At 41.3% G+C, this 18,368-nt stretch overlaps 1 protein-coding gene across 1 annotated transcript in view; it reads left to right on the top strand.

Annotated features, from left to right (window-relative positions):
- The window catches only part of LOC310790598 (exosome complex component RRP40-like), a 4,805-nt gene extending 352 nt beyond the window's left edge, over positions 1-4,453 (top strand). The window contains exons 2-4 of the mRNA XM_083652309.1: positions 1,361-1,510; positions 2,688-2,839; positions 3,537-4,453. Of these exons, the coding sequence (XP_083508435.1) occupies positions 1,361-1,510; positions 2,688-2,839; positions 3,537-3,744 (510 nt within the window). The 3' untranslated portion in view covers positions 3,745-4,453. The remainder of the gene's footprint in view (positions 1-1,360; positions 1,511-2,687; positions 2,840-3,536) is intronic.
- The last annotated feature ends 13,915 nt before the right edge of the window (positions 4,454-18,368 follow it).

The raw sequence follows: 18,368 nt of genomic DNA, 5'->3' as shown, positions 1-18,368 counted from the left end.
CTTGCTTATCGGCAGCTGGACACATCTTGTAGGATAAAACCTTTTCTGAATCGCCAGTGTTCACTCTCCAATACGGCACACAATGATTCACCAAGCAGCACTTAACAGCAGTAAAACAGCGACTTTTATAATTGGTTCCGCTCTATGGTGCGTTCAGTTCCTCCGCCAGGATACGCTGCTGTCTGCGGTAGTGAGCAGCAGGAATATTTGCTCTAAAAGTGGAGAGTTTATTGAAGTAAATTTCAGTTTGATGGATCCGAGTCAGACACATCCAGAATTAACCTTAAGCAGAACACTAACAAGATGTCAGAGCAGAGGGTTTCTGTTTTGATCTACCAGGTTTCTGGCTTTGCCGAAAATCACTCAAATATTAGATTGTCAGATGTATGAATGCTCAGGCGAGCACATATTTGTCTTTACATGACAGAATCAAATGTAGGCTATCGATCATGACGAGAGAATTAAGATACAAACATAAACTATTAGAGGTTCAAACCTTGGAGTGGCTTAGACACTTTTAGAATAGTATTATGTAGGCATGTAATGTTATACAACTTTCCAATACATTTGAATCAATGTAGTGGAGAAAAATTAAGTTTCTATTAAGCACTGATCAGGAGGGAAATTATCTTCAACAAACATCCAAATGCTGAGAGATTCTGGTTTTTCAGTCTCTTTCTGTTTAGAATCCATGTGACTGTTTGACTGGTGACTAGCCCCATAACGTGACGCTGCTACTGTACTCTGAGATATTCTCGTACAGCAGTCAGCGTCACACAGCGTTCGAATCCTCAATAGGTGGAAAACGCTGTTAAAAAAGCTCTCCTACCCGTATCCGACCTCCGATTGCAGATCCGAAGATATGATAGTCCGCCTAGTGAAGCCAGTCATTTAACCGGCGCTGTTAAAATGATACTGCTTGCGTGAATCAACCGTTTACATGACGTACAGTAGCAGCGTCACGTTATGGGACTAACTGGTGATATGATGAAATGATATTCTGTGTTTTACATTCTGTTCTCTGCTTTTAAATGGAATTATTGGTTAAATTCAGTCGGTCAGTGTTGGGATGTTTGCCTCTGAGCTGTCAGGTGACCCTCAGCCTCTCTCTCTCTCCTCAGTACGTTCCAGCTAAAGGAGAGAGAGTGATGTTTGCCTCTGAGCTGTCAGGTGACCCTCAGACTCTCTCTCTCTCCTCAGTACGTTCCAGCTAAAGGAGAGAGAGTGATGTTTGCCTCTGAGCTGTCAGGTGACCCTCAGACTCTCTCTCTCTCCTCAGTACGTTCCAGCTAAAGGAGAGAGTGTGATGTTTGCCTCTGAGCTGTCAGGTGACCCTCAGCCTCTCTCTCTCTCTCCTCAGTACGTTCCAGCTAAAGGAGAGTGTGTGATCGGCATCGTGACGACCAAGTCTGGAGACATCTTCAAGGTGGACGTGGGCGGCAGCGAGCAGGCGTCTCTGTCCTACCTGGCCTTCGAGGGCGCCACCAAGAGGAACAGACCCAACGTGCAGGTGGGCCACGCCCCGTTGATCTCACAGAGTCAGGAGAGCTGCGGTTTTACTGAGGTTCTGCTTTCTACAGAAGTCTATAGTGGCTGTCTTTGTTTATTTCTGACTCTCCTTGCTTTCACAGTTCACACACTTCACCATGCAGTTGCAAACTTATGTTGCAAAACACTCATTTAGTTTCCATCTCAAAATATGCTGGGTGAAAAAGAGCGAAAAAAGATAGATAAATGAATCAAACACGGCTGAACAAAAATTAAGTTGGAAAACGGGTCAGAAGAATTTACTGCTTTCCCGTTAACTGTCCAACATACGTTTTCAAATAATAATTTTGTTAAAAAACAATATTCTGTTAAAAAACAATATTATTCTGTTAAAAACAATAATAATTCTGTAGGCAACCAACATGTCTCAAACATCCATGAGGACATATATTCATATGTTTTGTTCACATGGTTTAAGTTAAAGAGGAACCCGGCCTTTTTAAAAATGAATATTCAGAAGGTACCAGAACATAATAGAAGAGACACTGCAGTCGGCTCTTGGTTCCACATTTACCATATTTGCAATCTGAACTCAAACATTCAGTCTCATTGCCTACATTTACATGGACTGCAATAACTGACTCTAATCTAAATATGACAATATTTTGATGAAGGTGGTAAAAAAAAAAAAAAAGCCTTTCTGTCATGTTGCTGTGTTAGAGACAAGATGTTGGAACTTCTTTTTACCACTGGCAGCCATCTTTTCTTCTGTAAACAAGTTGCACAACACTCACTGGAAGCTAGACCATGTGTCGTCAAGCAGTTTGACTGCCGTACATGTTGCAAAATGCTGCAAAAACTCTGACGGCCTATCAGAGTTTTCATCATAGTGTGATTAACGTGTCTACATGTCTACAATCCACTTCAATAATGTGACTAAGATCAGAATGCTACACATCTTAATTTGACTATTGCTTTCTTTGACTATGACCTTAAGGTAGTCAGAAAACGCAGTTTATGGCAGTGTCTTATTCAGAGTATTGTCTTAATCAGGTTAATATCAGAATATTGCAGCTCATGTAAACGTAGTCAGTGTGAATCTCCTTCATGTAACGAGAAACGGCAAAACAACACACTTCTCGCGTGCGTGCGTGCGTGTGTGTGTGTGTGTGTGTGTGTGTGTGCCCGCGTGTGTACAGGTGGGCGACCTGGTGTTCTGTCAGTTCATCATAGCCAATAAGGACATGGAGCCGGAGGTGGTGTGTATGGACAGCTCGGGTCGGGCTAACGGGCTGGGCGTGTTCGGAGCCGGAGGCCTTCTGTTCCGGGTCTCTCTGGGCCTGGCCCGCAGGTACAGAGTGACATCATCACACTGACATCACACGGGAGGAATATTAAAGGAGGAACACCGCTGTCATTTTAGTTTCTCCTCTCTCTGTTATCACCCATGAGAAGTCTGAAGCCGCTGATGTGTTTCCAGTCACAACCTGTCAGACATTTAAGGATGCATGTGATTTATTTTGCCCACTAGATGTCATGCTAGAGCAGAAGTAAACAACAACTAAACTAAACAAAAACAATCTACGAAATACATAGGCACGGCTTTCAACACTACCGGATGCATTCACATGGCTCTAACCAGCTGTCAGCTGTGTCTGCACTACACAGCTTGTGCTGTGGAGATATGCAGAGCCACACAACCGACTGACCGCACTGAAACCAAAACCCAGAAATGCACAGCTGCGATACAATCAGACACCAACCTGTGTTTCACAGCAACGGCCGCTTCATTTTTCCAATCACATTCACAGCTTGATCCACAAATGATCGCAAGCACAACAGAGAGGGGGGCGTGGTTTCCTTCACTGCACACAACAATATAACTCGCCTGTCTCACTAGATATATATATAGTCGTGGATTGCTGGCTTCTAGTAGTGCTGAATATTGTGTTTAGTGGCTTTAACACTTTTGAGAAGATATTTAGGTCAGATGAGTTGAAACCAAAACCCGTAATCTTAGTTTCTCTGATGTTCTGCTGTGCTGACAGGCTGCTGGTGCCTCAGAGTGACATCATCAAGGACCTGGAGAAGCTGTTTCCCTCTGAGCTGGTGGTTGGGCTGAACGGCAGGGTGTGGGTGAAGGCCGGCAGCGTGCAGCAGACGCTGGTCGTGGCGAACCTGCTGGAGAGCTGCGAGAACATGACGGCGCAGCAGAGACGTGTGCTGTTCAGGAGGGTGGCACAGGGGGCGCTGTAGCACCCACAGCGGGGGGTTGGAGCACCCACTCAACACCGGACAGTTTCCACTCTGTGGTTTTGTTGGGTACAGATGCCCATTGAGGACATGTATTAACATTTGACTTATACCATTTTCCTGTGAGGAAGAGTTCATTTTCTTTGTGTTCTTGAGATAATGATTAATTGATTAGAAGATTAATCGCCAACCATTTTTGTAATTGATTAATCATTTAAACTATTTTCTAAGAAAAATAATCTCTTGTTCCAGCTTCTTAAATGTCAACATTTTCTGGTTTCTTTAGTCTTCTATGGCAGTAAACTGATTATCTTTGGGTTATGGACTGTTGGTCAGGACAAAAGACGATATTTGCGGATGTCATCTTGGGTTTTGGGAAGATTTTGACATTTTCTAGACCAAATGACTTATCAATTAGTCGAGACAATAATCGACAGATTAATCAATAATGAAAATAATCGTTAGGTGCGGCCCTAATTTATGTCATTACCTCCAGATAACACATTTTGTTTTCCAGACATAATGAATTAATTTCTCTGCTTCATCACACTGACCTGATGCCATGTTGACTGACTGAAGGTCCTGAACACCAACAGGCCGGCTGACTTCAACGTTTGGCTTTTGAATAATATGCTTTCTTTAGGATGTTCGTTCCAAGTCAAACATTTCATTATCAGGATCTTGGGAAAACAATAATTCAATATATTTTTATCACAGGAAAATTTACATTAAATGTAAAATGTCCCTGATGGGTTGCCGTAGTTAACGCAGCATCAGTCGGCCCTCTTTGTCGGTTTTGTCTTTGGAGAAAAATCCGTCGCATTACAGAAACAAACCTGCAGTTCAACACGCTGCTGATTCAAAGGAGAGCATCACCTCACACTGGATGTGTATCAACATCAGGGCTCTCATGGTCTTTGGAAATCTTTTAAAGTGTGTGGACTTGACAAAAATTAAGTCCTTACAAGTACAAGTTTTTTGAAAATGAATGGATGGCTTTGAAAGTACTGTTACTTTTCATTAAAATATAGCATCCAAATGTATCTCTAGATCAACACTTCCATCCTGAGGAAAACTCTCAGATGGAGATCTGTGTTGATGAAGCAGCTTTTTAAATGATTTCTTGACTGGACCAGGAGGAGTAATGATGATGTCTGATTCTGACCAATGTCATGTTCTCCAGCATCCTGTTACACCCAAACACATCATTTCTACATGTTAAGTTAAACTGATGTAGTAAGAATTGGAATCAACTCTCTTATGGCTAAAAAGAGAGAGGGGGGCTAATTGTCTAATGGAAATACTAGATGGTTCACCACCAGAATCTAACCAGTTCCTAACTTCTAGGAAATATTTTCAAAGTTTGGTGAGAAACCCTGCTGGCTGACAGAACTTCCTCAGCAGAGGTACTGTAAATACAGTTCTGATCTTTAATGTTTAACTATCCGTGTTTCCACCCGTACCTGCAGACGACTTCACATGTTCTGTTCATTTGTTTGGGGTAAACTAATTAATGTATTTTGTAATAAATCAAGACTCATGTCATGTCTCAAGAAAGTTAAGCAGCTTTCCTCTCTCATTCTGCTGCACAAACCACTGAAGCCCCAGAATATAAAAGTTTGATTTCTGGTTTGTGGAGATTGGACAGACTATAAGGTTGATCAGTTCTGCTTTGATGACAGGGCTGGAGCACTGTCTTAAATCTCCTGTTGTCCTGTTCTGATGCTTTCATCTTTCAGTTGCTCTGATTTCTGATAGAATGGTGACATCTAGTGGGTGTCAGTGGAACTTAGTTTGGAAGGGGAACACATCTACTGCAGAAATGGCCCGCGTGAAGTGAGGAGGAATTTTCTCAGCCCCAGCAGGAACTTCACTTCCGGTTTAGTGAATTTGCCTTCAAAATAAAAGCAAAATAAAGTTCGGTTTTTACAGTAAGAATTAAAGTAGAAATCTACCTTTGAGACTCAACATAAGAACACTAAGATGAACCTCTAGTTTAATGTTTGAATGAAAATAGACCAGCAGAACAAATAGCCTACACAAGGAGACGTGTGCAGAAAACTCCTGCCCACTTCACACTGGTCAATAGCTGGTGCCTCCTGATTGGCCTCTCAGAAGACATCAAGAGAAGAGATGTTCAAGTAGGCTATACGACCCAAGAACCCATTTTGCACAATGGATGATGTGGTCATGTGAAAAGTAGGTAGGTAGGCTACTTCTGCACATATGGACTAAATGTCTGTCCATTGTCCAGTGATGCAGACACACACACTCAAACCAGTGAAATAATCTAAACCAATAAAAAGATTTGTTTAAAAAAATAAACTTAACTGTTGCAAATCAAATTTAGTAAAATCTACTGCTGTTGACATTTCTAGAAGTAGCCGGCAGGTCAAACAAGTCCATTTCAAAATATCAAAATGTTAATGCGTTGGAGCAAACTCACTATTAGTCATGTAGGCTACATTAATAGTCCCTGGCCTCTCATGGTAGACTAGTGGGTAACCCAAATATATGGTGACTTCAGGTATTATGACATCACTTCAATTTGTGGATTCTATCGATTTTGAATGATAGCTTTTACTTTGAAAAATCCTGGCCGGAAGTCAGAAATTCCCGTTCACTTTATGAAAATGAAAAACGAATTAAACGAAAATTAAAGTAACAGACCGAATCAGTTGACATCTTGTCTATCGTGTTAACTGGTAGCAATGTTTATAAAATGGGAGGATTTAGGCTATTAACTTTTAAACTTAACTTGCGAGTCCACTGAGAGGAACAGCAATTTATCCATTAACTAATTCCGGACTTTGTAGACTAGATTAATAGGACATAGGCTATAATTTATGTCTTTATGCATATATGACTCATCCCCACGAGGTAAGTCTTAGATGGCTACAAGTGTGTTATAACTTGAAATGTAAAACGTGATGTGATTTTAAAAGTCTTAGTTATTATCTCTGTCAGTGCTGTGTAGATATGAGCTCGTAATTTACAAAGAGTTGGTGCTTGTTAAGTTTGCAGTTTATAAATAGCCTACGCGCTCAACCAGCTAAGCTTAAGATTCAAGTTTAAACGTGTGAAATAGTTTTCCACAAAAATGCATTTCCTCGACTAAATGTTAATGGGTTCTGAATAGTTTCTGCACAATATTGCAGCCTGCCACATAGTATTTAGGTGGCTGTTGTAGAAAATTGAAATTCCATTGGCATTTCCTAATCAATAAGCTATAGCATAATAATAAATAATGCTAGAGTTATTAGTCATAAGACATCTCACAAATGCATATTTGCACTATGCAGAGACACATAGGCAGAGATGGGAAGTAACGAAGTACAAATACTTCGTTACTGTACTTAAGTAGATTTTTCGAGTAGGCCTATCTGTACTTTACTTGAGTAGCCTATTTAATTTTCTGACGACTTTATACTTTTACTCGTTACATTTTAACACAAGTATCTGTACTTTTACTTGTGTACATTTTCAAAAAAGGTTCGTTACTTTTGTTTAAATGCACGAGAATGTAATTTTAAAACGAGTAGAAACGGGAGAACGGAGCAGAAGTAGCCTACAGTAATAGATTAAAGCTAATCCAGCTCCGCCAATAGTATGACTTGGCACTCCTCCGGGGTGTGGACAAAGAAGCACAAAGAAGAGAACACAGATGTTCTCTGAGGGGAGACACACGCAGACATTAGGGGCCGTGCAGACAGCCAGCACTTATTAGCGCTCGTCTTTTTGCAATTCATTCTCTATAAGTACGCGCTTAGCGCGCATCTCTTTCAAGAAGCATTTCATCGCGTTTAAAAGCTGGTGGTGTTGTTTTTAGCGCAGCGCTCTGGGCGCTGAAAGCGGAGCAAAGTTTAACAGGAAAAGCGCACTGCTCCTCTTCACTCCTCCCACCTCGAGTCTTCTCCCAGGAGAGGAGGAGGATTTTCATCTCGCTGCTGCCAGAGTTGCCAATAATCTGGCTTTTTCCCAGCGTTCTTTTTTAAATAACCACTCCCTGTGTGCATGGCCCCTTATGGTGTTGTTCTAACACATACATTCAGTTTGTGCACTGTCAACATTCAGCTAATATGGAATATGGTGGTGTTCTAACACCAGAGACAGGTCTGTCTTAATAATAAACCTTGAATTTGTGAATGTGATCAACCTGTGGACATTCAGTTCCTTATCCATTAGGTATCAGTATCATATCAGTCTCGAGTATTGTGATACTGCACTTTGTAAGGGACACCTTGTATCCAGCAGTTAAACTTGTCTAACTATTTGCACATTCATATATCATGGAAATATTAATGAGGGAGGACTAGATGTGATTTTAATAATTGAATCACTACTTCTACTTTTACCAGAGTAGTTTTTTACACAAGTAACTGTACTTCTACTCAAGTACAGAATGTCAGTACTTTTCCCATCTCTGCACATAGGAGGAGATTTCTCCCCTTTGCTCTAGCCTTCAGAAACTCAGCATGAGTCAGACAATGACCATGAGAAAAGGAACGCTTGCTGACAACAAGTCTCCCAGTTGGACTGCGCTGACGCACACTCCAAACTATTCATACATTCCTCTCCCCTCCTCTCTCTGTTTCTCTCTGCCTTCTTTGCCTATAAAGCGTGTGTCAAACTGTCAATCGCTACTGAATATTTGGACTCTGTACAATCAGATGGTACATTGAGATTCAGTCACATGATGCAGTTTATAGGAGATTGTTATGGCTTTAAATCTCTTATAAGACAACTTTCTGGCTCTTGGCTTCATTCATTTGGTTTATATTAGCTGTTATATATATTATATTGCGGATGAGGAATGGTGAAATTCCATTCTATAACAGTGGCTATGTAGCCTATAAATAAAATGATAATCATCTGTCTATGAAAAGTTAACACCAATTGCTATCTTTACTTTAGTGTAAACTAAAGTGTCAAAAATCCAACATTTAATGTCTGAGGCAGTTTTTAGAAGTGGCTGTGAGGGGATTTTCATGCCCTAGGCCTGGACTGTAAAGACAGTGCATGTTTACACCACATAGCCTGCATTGTTTAATAGCCTTTGGTTATTGGTTGTGCAATTTGAACAAGTATGGCTATAGGCTAGATTCTAGGCCAATCTGGGCACCCAGAGTTGAGTCTGACATCAGACTGGATAAGTGAGTACATTTATTAGTTTGGTCTTATGAATTGGCTGATTTGGTAATTATTTGTTACCAGACTGAATAATGTCAACCTTGTTCAACGTAGTCGGGCTGAATCTTTCAGGAAGTGAAAAGAGCACCCCTGCGGGTGACCTGACGGAGCCAGATTTGTTCCTAATGACCTAATGATCATTGCCCTAATGATGTGTTGTCACTCCAGCGATGATGACATCATCACTGATGACATCATCACTGATGACATCATTATTGAGTGTTTGAGTGATGCATTTTTTCGCGTGTCCCGGAGGCTTGGAGACCACTGTGTTGCAGGGGGGAAGGGGGGGGGGTCTAACTCCCACGGGTCCACTAGTAGTCATTAAATAGCCTGGCTTATTGATTGATTTGTTTTATTGGTTGTGAACAGTGTCACAGAATAACATTTCTGTATCATACATCATGGTGTGGTAGAGTAGGTTTCAAATCAATAATTTGGTCACTTAGACATAATTAGGATGCATTTTAATCCCTACAATGAATATGATCATTCAACTTATTTTCTGTGAGATGTTTTCCACCAAAGCGTAGCTCCTCCCAGCAAACATTTCAACGTCGTTCAGAGAGGTCGAACCAACGTTGGGCCTGGAGGTTGATTCTGCGTCGATCTGACAGGCTGATATGAGTTTATGACGTCAGTCTCTGAACAACCATCATTTCAAAGCCTCATATATAGACTAGTGCTAGTCAATCCACGTGGTCACCACAACGGGGATATTCAGCTATTCTGCTAGGTAACCAATCAGTGAAGTTATACCAACCAAGCACGTTGCACATATAAACCTCTTGAATTTACTCGCAACCTCTGTTTGTTGCTGCTGTTTGTGCATGCCTGCACCACAGGCTAAACGATAGCCTACAGGTATGTTTTATATCACGTACAATAATGTAACAGACATGTTGACTGTGTGCGTCTGTACGGCTTTGGAGCTACATCCTGGTCAGCAAGCAGGCAGCTTGAGCTGAGCTCTCATCCAGAGCTCTAAGTAACTCAGTTCCTCATCGTACAGTATTACACTACAGTATTAACCATTACATTGTTATATTACAGTATTACACTACAGTATTAACCATTACATTGTTATATTACAGTATTACACTACAGTATTAACACGTTGAGTGCCATGGACGAGATATCTCGGCTTACATGATCCAACCGTTAAGTGCCAAGGACGAGATATCTCGGCTTACATAAACATTTTTTTTTTTTGACGGTGGGACATCGATCAACCCCTTTTACGTCTCCTATAGCAGAATTGGAGGAAGAGAATGTGTATAATCTATTTTACCGACCAGCTAGGTGGCGACGGTGCCCTCCCGACAGAGAGAAAGTCAACCAAAAGCAGCCGCCTCCCGCGGCTGCTTCCTCCATTCTCGAGGAAATGGCTTGCCGATTTTACAGTCATCAGTCACCAGACTCGCCGCTCTCGGGCCGCGCCAGCAGCAGCACACGGGGGATTGCAAATTTGCATAATATATTATGGGTAAAACACACTTTGAAACGCCCGCAGAAAGGCCAGAATCGCACGCATTCCGAAAACCCAGAAACAAACGAGCCTCATTCTCATACTGTAGGCGGGGAGGGAGGCTGCTCAAACTCGCTGCCAGGGAGGGAGGCTGCAGCAGAGCACTCGCTTGTGACAAACGCAGGCTGAAAGCCACTAGACACGCCCACGGAGGGAGGAGTTGAAGGAGAGGGCGTTCGGAACTATATTGTTTGGATGTCTGATCTCTCACTGATGCCAAAAATAAATGGTTAAAGTGACTGTTCTGCCTGTTTGATTGAATTTCACAAAACTGCGATTATCTCAGCTTTCACTCTCAGACAGCTGAAACCATGCTGTACTCAACGGCTAATATCTACATAACTACTAACTCTACAAACTAACTCTTTTAGACAGAGAAAGCACACATTCTATTAGTACTTTTGTGAACTTCGTGTTCACAAACTCCAAGCAGAAAAGAATCCTCGGCTCTTGTAAAATGAGCCAGAATCCTCAAAAAACGGCCTGGCAGAAGCTACCTACAGCAACAAAAAAAACGGCTGGCAGTCAATGTGTTAACCATTACATTGTTATATTACAGTATTACACTACAGTATTAACCATTACATTGTTATATTACAGTATTACACTACAGTATTAACCATTACATTGTTATATTACAGTATTACACTACAGTATTAACCATTACATTGTTATATTACAGTATTACACTACATTATTAACCATTACATTGTTATATTACAGTATTACACTACAGTATTAACCATTACATTGTTATATTACAGTATTACACTACAGTATTAACCATTACATTGTTATATTACAGTATTACACTACAGTATTAACCATTACATTGTTATATTACAGTATTACACTACAGTATTAACCATTACATTGTTATATTACAGTATTACACTACAGTATTAACCATTACATTGTTATATTACAGTATTACACTACAGTATTAACCATTACATTGTTATATTACAGTATTACACTACAGTATTAACCATTACATTGTTATATTACGGTGTTCTGGAAGTTTCTTGCTTGCAGCACATCTACAAATTATCAATATCAAATATTTTCCACCAAATATTATGTTTTCATGCCGGCAATTGGTCCAAATAAAGTCACGTTGTGACACAGAAGGTGGACATGTTTCCTGGGAGTTTTTATTCAGTTACACACTCTAAAATATGATTTCCATCTCCAGATCACGTTTTCATTCCCGCAAATGGTAATAATAAAGTCATGTCTTGATCCGACGTCGATTGGATCCGTAAACAATCGACGCAGGTCGAGCCGAAGAAATGTTTGCTGGGCAGTTATCTTCAGACTGTATTTCAGAAACCTTTTCCAATTATTTTGTGACAGAATTCATAATTTCACAATAGATAATGCAATATAGGCATTGTGTGAAAGACATTTACTTACTTAAGTCTCTCTCTCTCTCTCTCTCTCTCTCTCTCTCTCTCTCTCTCTATCTCTCTCTCTCTCTCTCATCCAGATCATTGAATTGGGCCTGTGTACATGTTGGAAAGTAAGGGAACATGGCTTGTACAAGTCAGTCGGCCTTAGAATACACCAGGAGTGCCAGAGTCCACCTGGTGGGAGGATTACAGAACCTCTCAGTTATTGTGGAGAACCTTTATCAGAAAGGAGTTCTCAAAGAGGAAGAGGTCAGTAAAATAAAGACAGAGAAAGATGACTGGGACAAAACCAGACTGATACTGGACTGGGTCACAAACAAAGGGGAAGAAGCCTGCTATGAGTTTCTAAAGATTATTGACGTGACGAGGAAGAGGACCTTAGAGAGGCCACCTCCTCTACCTGAAAAAACAGGTTTAGCCTCTACTCAGTTTGACCTGCCCACCTGGATCAGTTGCTTTCCTTTCAAGGAGGACACAGAGATGGATGTGACCTACTTAAAAGGTATTTCAAAGATTGGTGATTTGTTGCGTGTAATATTTTATTATTGAACACTGATGTGATGATTACATATTGTGCATTTTGAATATTTATTTATCAGTGTGGAATTATTAACCCATGATTAATTTAGCAATACCATGTAAGGGCTCATCAGTTCATCAATTCACAGTTAATTTATTTATTATTACTTTCCTTTTAGGCCCCACAGCATGCCACAAATACCAGGCAAAGTTGAAGTCAAAAGCACAAAAGATATCAGATGACTCATGGATACAAAGCAAAAAACTGTCAAACAATATGAAGCCTAAATACACTCCGCTTGTATTAGACACACAAGGACAGATTGCTCCATCTAAAATGAAAGGCGCCAAGAGAAGAAAAAGCATCAAAATTCGTTCTAAAAAGCTAAGGACATACATCCCTTTCCCTGAGGAGGAAAAAAGAATTTCCCCCAGTGACCTGCTGAAAACAGATGAGAAAAACATCCTCTTGGTTGGCAAGCCTGGCATTGGGAAGACGACAGTCACCCATCAAATGCTGAAACTGTGGGCAGAAAGCGACAACAAGGAACTAGACTACATGTTTTATTTTGACATGAGAGAAACATCCAACATCACAAGTGCCATGAGTTTGGAGGACCTCCTTTTCAATGTCTTCAGTAAACCAGATGAAGGTAAAGAAGAGGTCTTACAGGATTTGAAGGAGAACTCTGAAAATGTTGTGATCATTTTGGATGGAGTCACAGATCTCTCGTCTTTGCCAGTGGTGGAGAAACTTGTAAAGAAGGACCTTCTACCTGATGCAAAGATTGTGATGACGTGCAGACCAGAGGATGAGTCAGAAGACCTGACAGACTGGGCTTCTCTCAGAGTGGAGGTGAAAGGCTTCAGCCAACAGTCCATCAAAGAATACTTAACTCAAATGCTGAGCGCTGAGCACCGGAGCAGTGTTTTGAGCAACTTGGAGTTGTTCACTCTTTGCCATGTCCCGATGTATGCACTGTTGGTAGTTGCCTGCTTTTCTTGTAATCCCACCAAAGATTCTCAACATCCATGCACGGTAACTGAAATATATATGCACATCTTGCGTATTTGCATTCAAATAAATGAGGGCAGAACAAAAAATATAGATCTTAATAACTATATCAGGAACCAGCATGAGCCAATACTGTCTTTGGCTGAGGTTGCTTTTCTTGCAACTCAAGCAAAATCTGTGATTTTGGGAGAAGACAGATGTGAAGACAGCTGTGTTCATTTTGGCTTTCTGAAGACGCTTGAAGTCCGCGTCAGTGTTATTGAGTGGAAAACCTCATCTGCGTTTCTCCACTACACGATGCAGGAGTTTTTTGCAGGGCTGTGGCTCTTGAAGAATCCAGAAAAGATCAGAGTCGTTTTACAACAGTGCCTGACTGAGGGGAAGAAACACATGAAACATTTGGTCCCTTTCCTGTGTGGATTGTTGAATGAGAAGAATCTAGACGGGTTGAAGTGTCTGATTCCAGCGGAGCAGGTCCAGGAAACATCGAAGTGGCTCTTCAAAGAAGTGGTAGACACATTTGTCGCTTACCTACTTAACCAAGATCAGAGAGACACAGAGGACAGTGAGCTTGATATCAATGTACTGTTCTTATGCCAATGCCTGTATGAGTCTCAGTCGACTGAAGCCTGCCTCTACCTTCTGGACAAACTGGACTATTGTCTTGATTTGAGTGGAGAGAGTCTTGATCCTTACCACTGCTGTGCTGTGGCCTATGTAATCAGTCAGTCTAAGGAGAGAAAAGTAACGCTGGACCTTGAGGACGTAATGATACCCGCACAAGGATTGGAACTAATATCTGGATGCTTCAAGAACATCTCATGGTATGAATGAGCATGTATTTTGACACATTACATTACAACTAGGTTACTCTAGTAACACTGACACTGCCTGAAATAGCTATTTGAATGGTCTCATATTTTGAAGAATACAGTATACAAAATGTCCACACTGTATGAGACAATTGATGATCTTAACATCTAACCCACGGGTCAGCAACCTTTTTCATATGAAGTGCCATTTTCAAATGTGCTTGTCAATTCAGTGTGCCACACTAAGATTCACTCTTACATAAAAATGTAAGTATCCAAAAGATCTGTAATGTTATTCCATAAAAATCAGGACCATGAAATGAGAGCACTGTACAAGATACACAGCTCCTTCTGTCTTCCTCGCTAGCATTTTTCATCTGCTTTCTGCTGCCATGGAAGGAAACCAGTCAGAGGCAATCAGAGGAGTAGAGTGGGTCACTACCGTAAATATCCTAAATAACTGCAAATGGCTGTGAAATAGGTAATTTAACAGGGCACGTCAACGTTAGAAAAAAATTGCTTGTGCAGAATGTGCACCTATTGCTACTGTGCACTGTCAACCCTTCACGTGCTACAGGTGGCACCCGTGCCCTAGGTTGCTGACCCCTGATAACCTTTCTCAGACTAATTTACACGAGGTGATGACGATTACAAAATGATATGGTACTACTGCTTTAGCATAACATCAACATAGGCAGATTTGACGATACTGTATAGTTGATCACCTGAATAATGAGGGGGGCGCTCTCTCCAACAAATCTTCTGATGACAGGTGTGACTCCTTCCAACGGCAACTGTGGACAGCTGTGCTTCTCAGTGATGGGGAGGTGGACTACAGCAGCTTTCTTGGCCTGGGTGGAAATGAGTTGCACCTTCCAGTGTTTGGTAAAAGACAAATGTTTGACAGAGCAGTGAAGGTCATGCAGGAGACTACTGAGATGGTAAACCTCTGCCTCCACTGGGACAGGAGAACTCCTGTCTGCCAAGCTCTGATGGAGACCCTCCTAGAGTCTGTGCCTCATATCAACACACTCAGGTATGTGTTTTAGTGTAATACTAATCCCACATAAATTAATCCAGTGTACAATGAATTGACAATTCAAATTCAAATTGAATGACGTCCCCTTTGCTGAAAAGATTGATGTGTTTGAAAAATGTGTTTTGTTAGCAACTCTTCACTTGGGGGGGGTAGCCCCAGAAAGTGACCCTACTACTGTACTCCGTATATTATATAATATACTCGTGCAGCAGTTAGGGTCACACAGCCTTCTCATAGGCAATAAGTGGGAAAGGCTGTTCAAAACACTCTCCTACCCATCTCCGATGTCCGATTGCAGATCCGAAGATATGATAGTCCTCCTACGGAATCCAGTAATTTAGCCGGCGCTGTTAAAATGATACTGCTGTGCAGGGGCGGTTCTAGGCCGTTTTTGGGTGGGCTTTAGCCCACCCAAAAATAGTCTCAGCCCACCCAAAAAAATAGAGGCAAAAAAAACTTTTTTTTTTTTTTTTTTTTTTTTTTTTTTTTTTTTTTTTTTTTAATGTCTCTCCAAATCCATGGTGGTCATTAGTAGCAGTTTCTGACTACACTCAATGCGCTGTGTGCATGTTCCCCCCCCCCCCCCTCTATGTTCTTAGGGTGGGCTGAGACAAAAATTTAGGGGGGTTCAGCCCACCCGAAAAATTTCTAGAACCGCGGCTGCGCAGGCGCTCCCTCCTCCATCTATCTGCCTAATCCCACATCACTTCACACAGGTCACACACACAGTACAGCAGCGAAGTGGTCCTCCACAGTCCACACAATCGTTCTCCCCACTCATGATCAATGAAACTGAGGTGAGCATTGAGCAGTCAGAGTCGTTAGTAGTTACTTAATTAGCGCATATTGATATGCAAATTAGCACGTAACGTTGTCGTAGGCTAAACAAAAGAACTTGTCGCTGTGCCTGCCAGACAAACAGGTGGACTGGAGGAAGGTAGGTAGGCTACCATGGCACCAGCCAGCCATGTCATGCTAGCTCGCAGTAAGCGGGTGTAAATGGATGTGATGTTTTTTGAGAAACATATGGGCATAAGTGACAAACATTTTCAAACGGGTCCCTTGTTATCTGAATGAAATTAAGCCCTTCAGAATCGCAAGTGGCTGCTTTACACAGCCTGTCTGATGTGATGATGACAATAGCTTAACATGCGTGCATGGCATCACTTATGTCTTGCTGTGATGTTAGTTCAGTATCTCAATAAAAGTTCTTACAGGCTTGTTATTTCCCTCTAAGGCAGGGATGTCAGAGATCCGGCCCGGCCCACGGGCAGGTTTCATCCGGCCCGCGAGATGTTTTGGAATATTAAAAAAATATATATATATATATTATTATTATTATTAAATTCGCACCCCATTATCATGAACTACGTGTGGCTAATAAGCAAGCTAAGAGTTCATTCATAAGTTAATTAACCTGCACTACAAGGAAGTATGTCAGTAGGTCATCAGGTGTAAACAAAGCCGCCATGATGCCATGCTGGAATCTCATTGTAAAATTGGACTTGGCCCAAATTGGGCTTCAAACGGCCCAAATTGGGCTTCAAACGACCCAAATTGGGCTTCAAACGGCCCACATCTGGCTTTAAACGGCCCAAATTGAGCTTTAAACGGCCCAAATTTTTCTGACGCCGGCACGCGCGTCGGCCCGTATCGGCCTGGCCTGCTTGGTATCTAATGCCCGGCCTGAATTATGATCCCAGTCCGCCCCTGAACAAGATGCTGTCGAAAAAGAGAAAGGTTGACACGGAATGCAGGCAGTTTCAAGAGAAATGGAAAGAGCAGTATTTCTTTTGTGAAGTAAATGGGTAAATGAGTCGAATTGATTTTAGTTTAAAAAAAATCCGGCCCCCATGAGGTCTCAGTTGAACAAATCCGGCCCTCTACCTAATATGAGTCTGACACCCCTGCTCTAAGGGAGTGCAAGGCAGATATTTAAACAGCCTTGTTTGTGTACAGTACCAGTGGCATGGGAGTAATAAAAAGGGATTAAGGACCAGGACCCCTGGTGGTCAGTAAGATGGGCTGGTTGAGCCAATGTTAAAATTATCTTTATTTATTATTTATTTTTGCTTTAAAACTATTTTTTAATTTTCTGCTTAAAGTTCATGAAAAAAGTGGCATTCTTGTTTTTTCACACAATAATTTCATAATACCATTTGTAATGCCACCGTTGTAGTGCTGTTGTTCAAAATTAAAGTACATTTTCTCAGATTTATTGGTGTCTTTCTAGTCACACAATTTAATAGTCAGTGTTTCCCATACACTGATCTATTTGTGGTGGTACACCCTACATAGATTTTGACCCCCACAAATACTGCCACATATTAATTTCAACTAGTTGACTGCAAACTCCTGCTTTAGTGCTTACAGTATATTATTATCTTGTCGGAATATTATTCCAGCCAATAAGTTAGGAAGTTCCCTTTTGATTTAATTTTACTTTTGTTTTGCCTACAAAGCAAAATGTTACTTTACTTGAAACTCCCCTGAAGTGATTTTGGTATTATTTATGCAAGCATAATTCTACCATATAGTAAGTAACCTGTATGCAGAATATATATAGTATATATAGGGAAACAATTATTTTTTCATTGCTGTAAAACCACAGAACGGTAAAGAAGATATTGATGTGTGTAGTTCTTCATAGATCTAGTCTCTTCATTTTGATCTCAAAGTGCGCCAGTTTGATCCATTTTTACTTGAAACTGTACAAAATTTTCTTCCGGGGGGGCATGCCCCCGGACCCCCCTAGGGGTTCAGTGGTCCATGACCTTTGGGTGGGCTGAGCCCACCCAAAGCTCTGATGCTAAAACCGCCCCTGCTGCTGTGTGAAACAACCGTTTAGAAGCAGTCTTTCCACAGCCTGTGCAGTATTGAGGACAGGAACCTTGGGAGTTTGAGTATTTCATGACATGTTTTGCTTCCCAGGTGCGCTGGATTTGTGTTGATCACTGACTGCATGTGCATGTGTTTACTCGCCGCGTGCAAGCGGTGCACCATGATAATGAGATCAAACACACCCTGCTGTAAATTCAGCACAGGCTGTGGAAAGACTGCTTTTAAATGGTTGTTTCACGCAGCAGTATCATTTTAACAGCACCGGCTAAAT

Source organism: Poromitra crassiceps (assembly GCF_964638095.1).
Source record: "Poromitra crassiceps genome assembly, chromosome: 15".
NCBI lineage: Eukaryota > Metazoa > Chordata > Actinopteri > Beryciformes > Melamphaidae > Poromitra > Poromitra crassiceps.
This window is presented reverse-complemented; position numbering and strand designations above follow the sequence as displayed.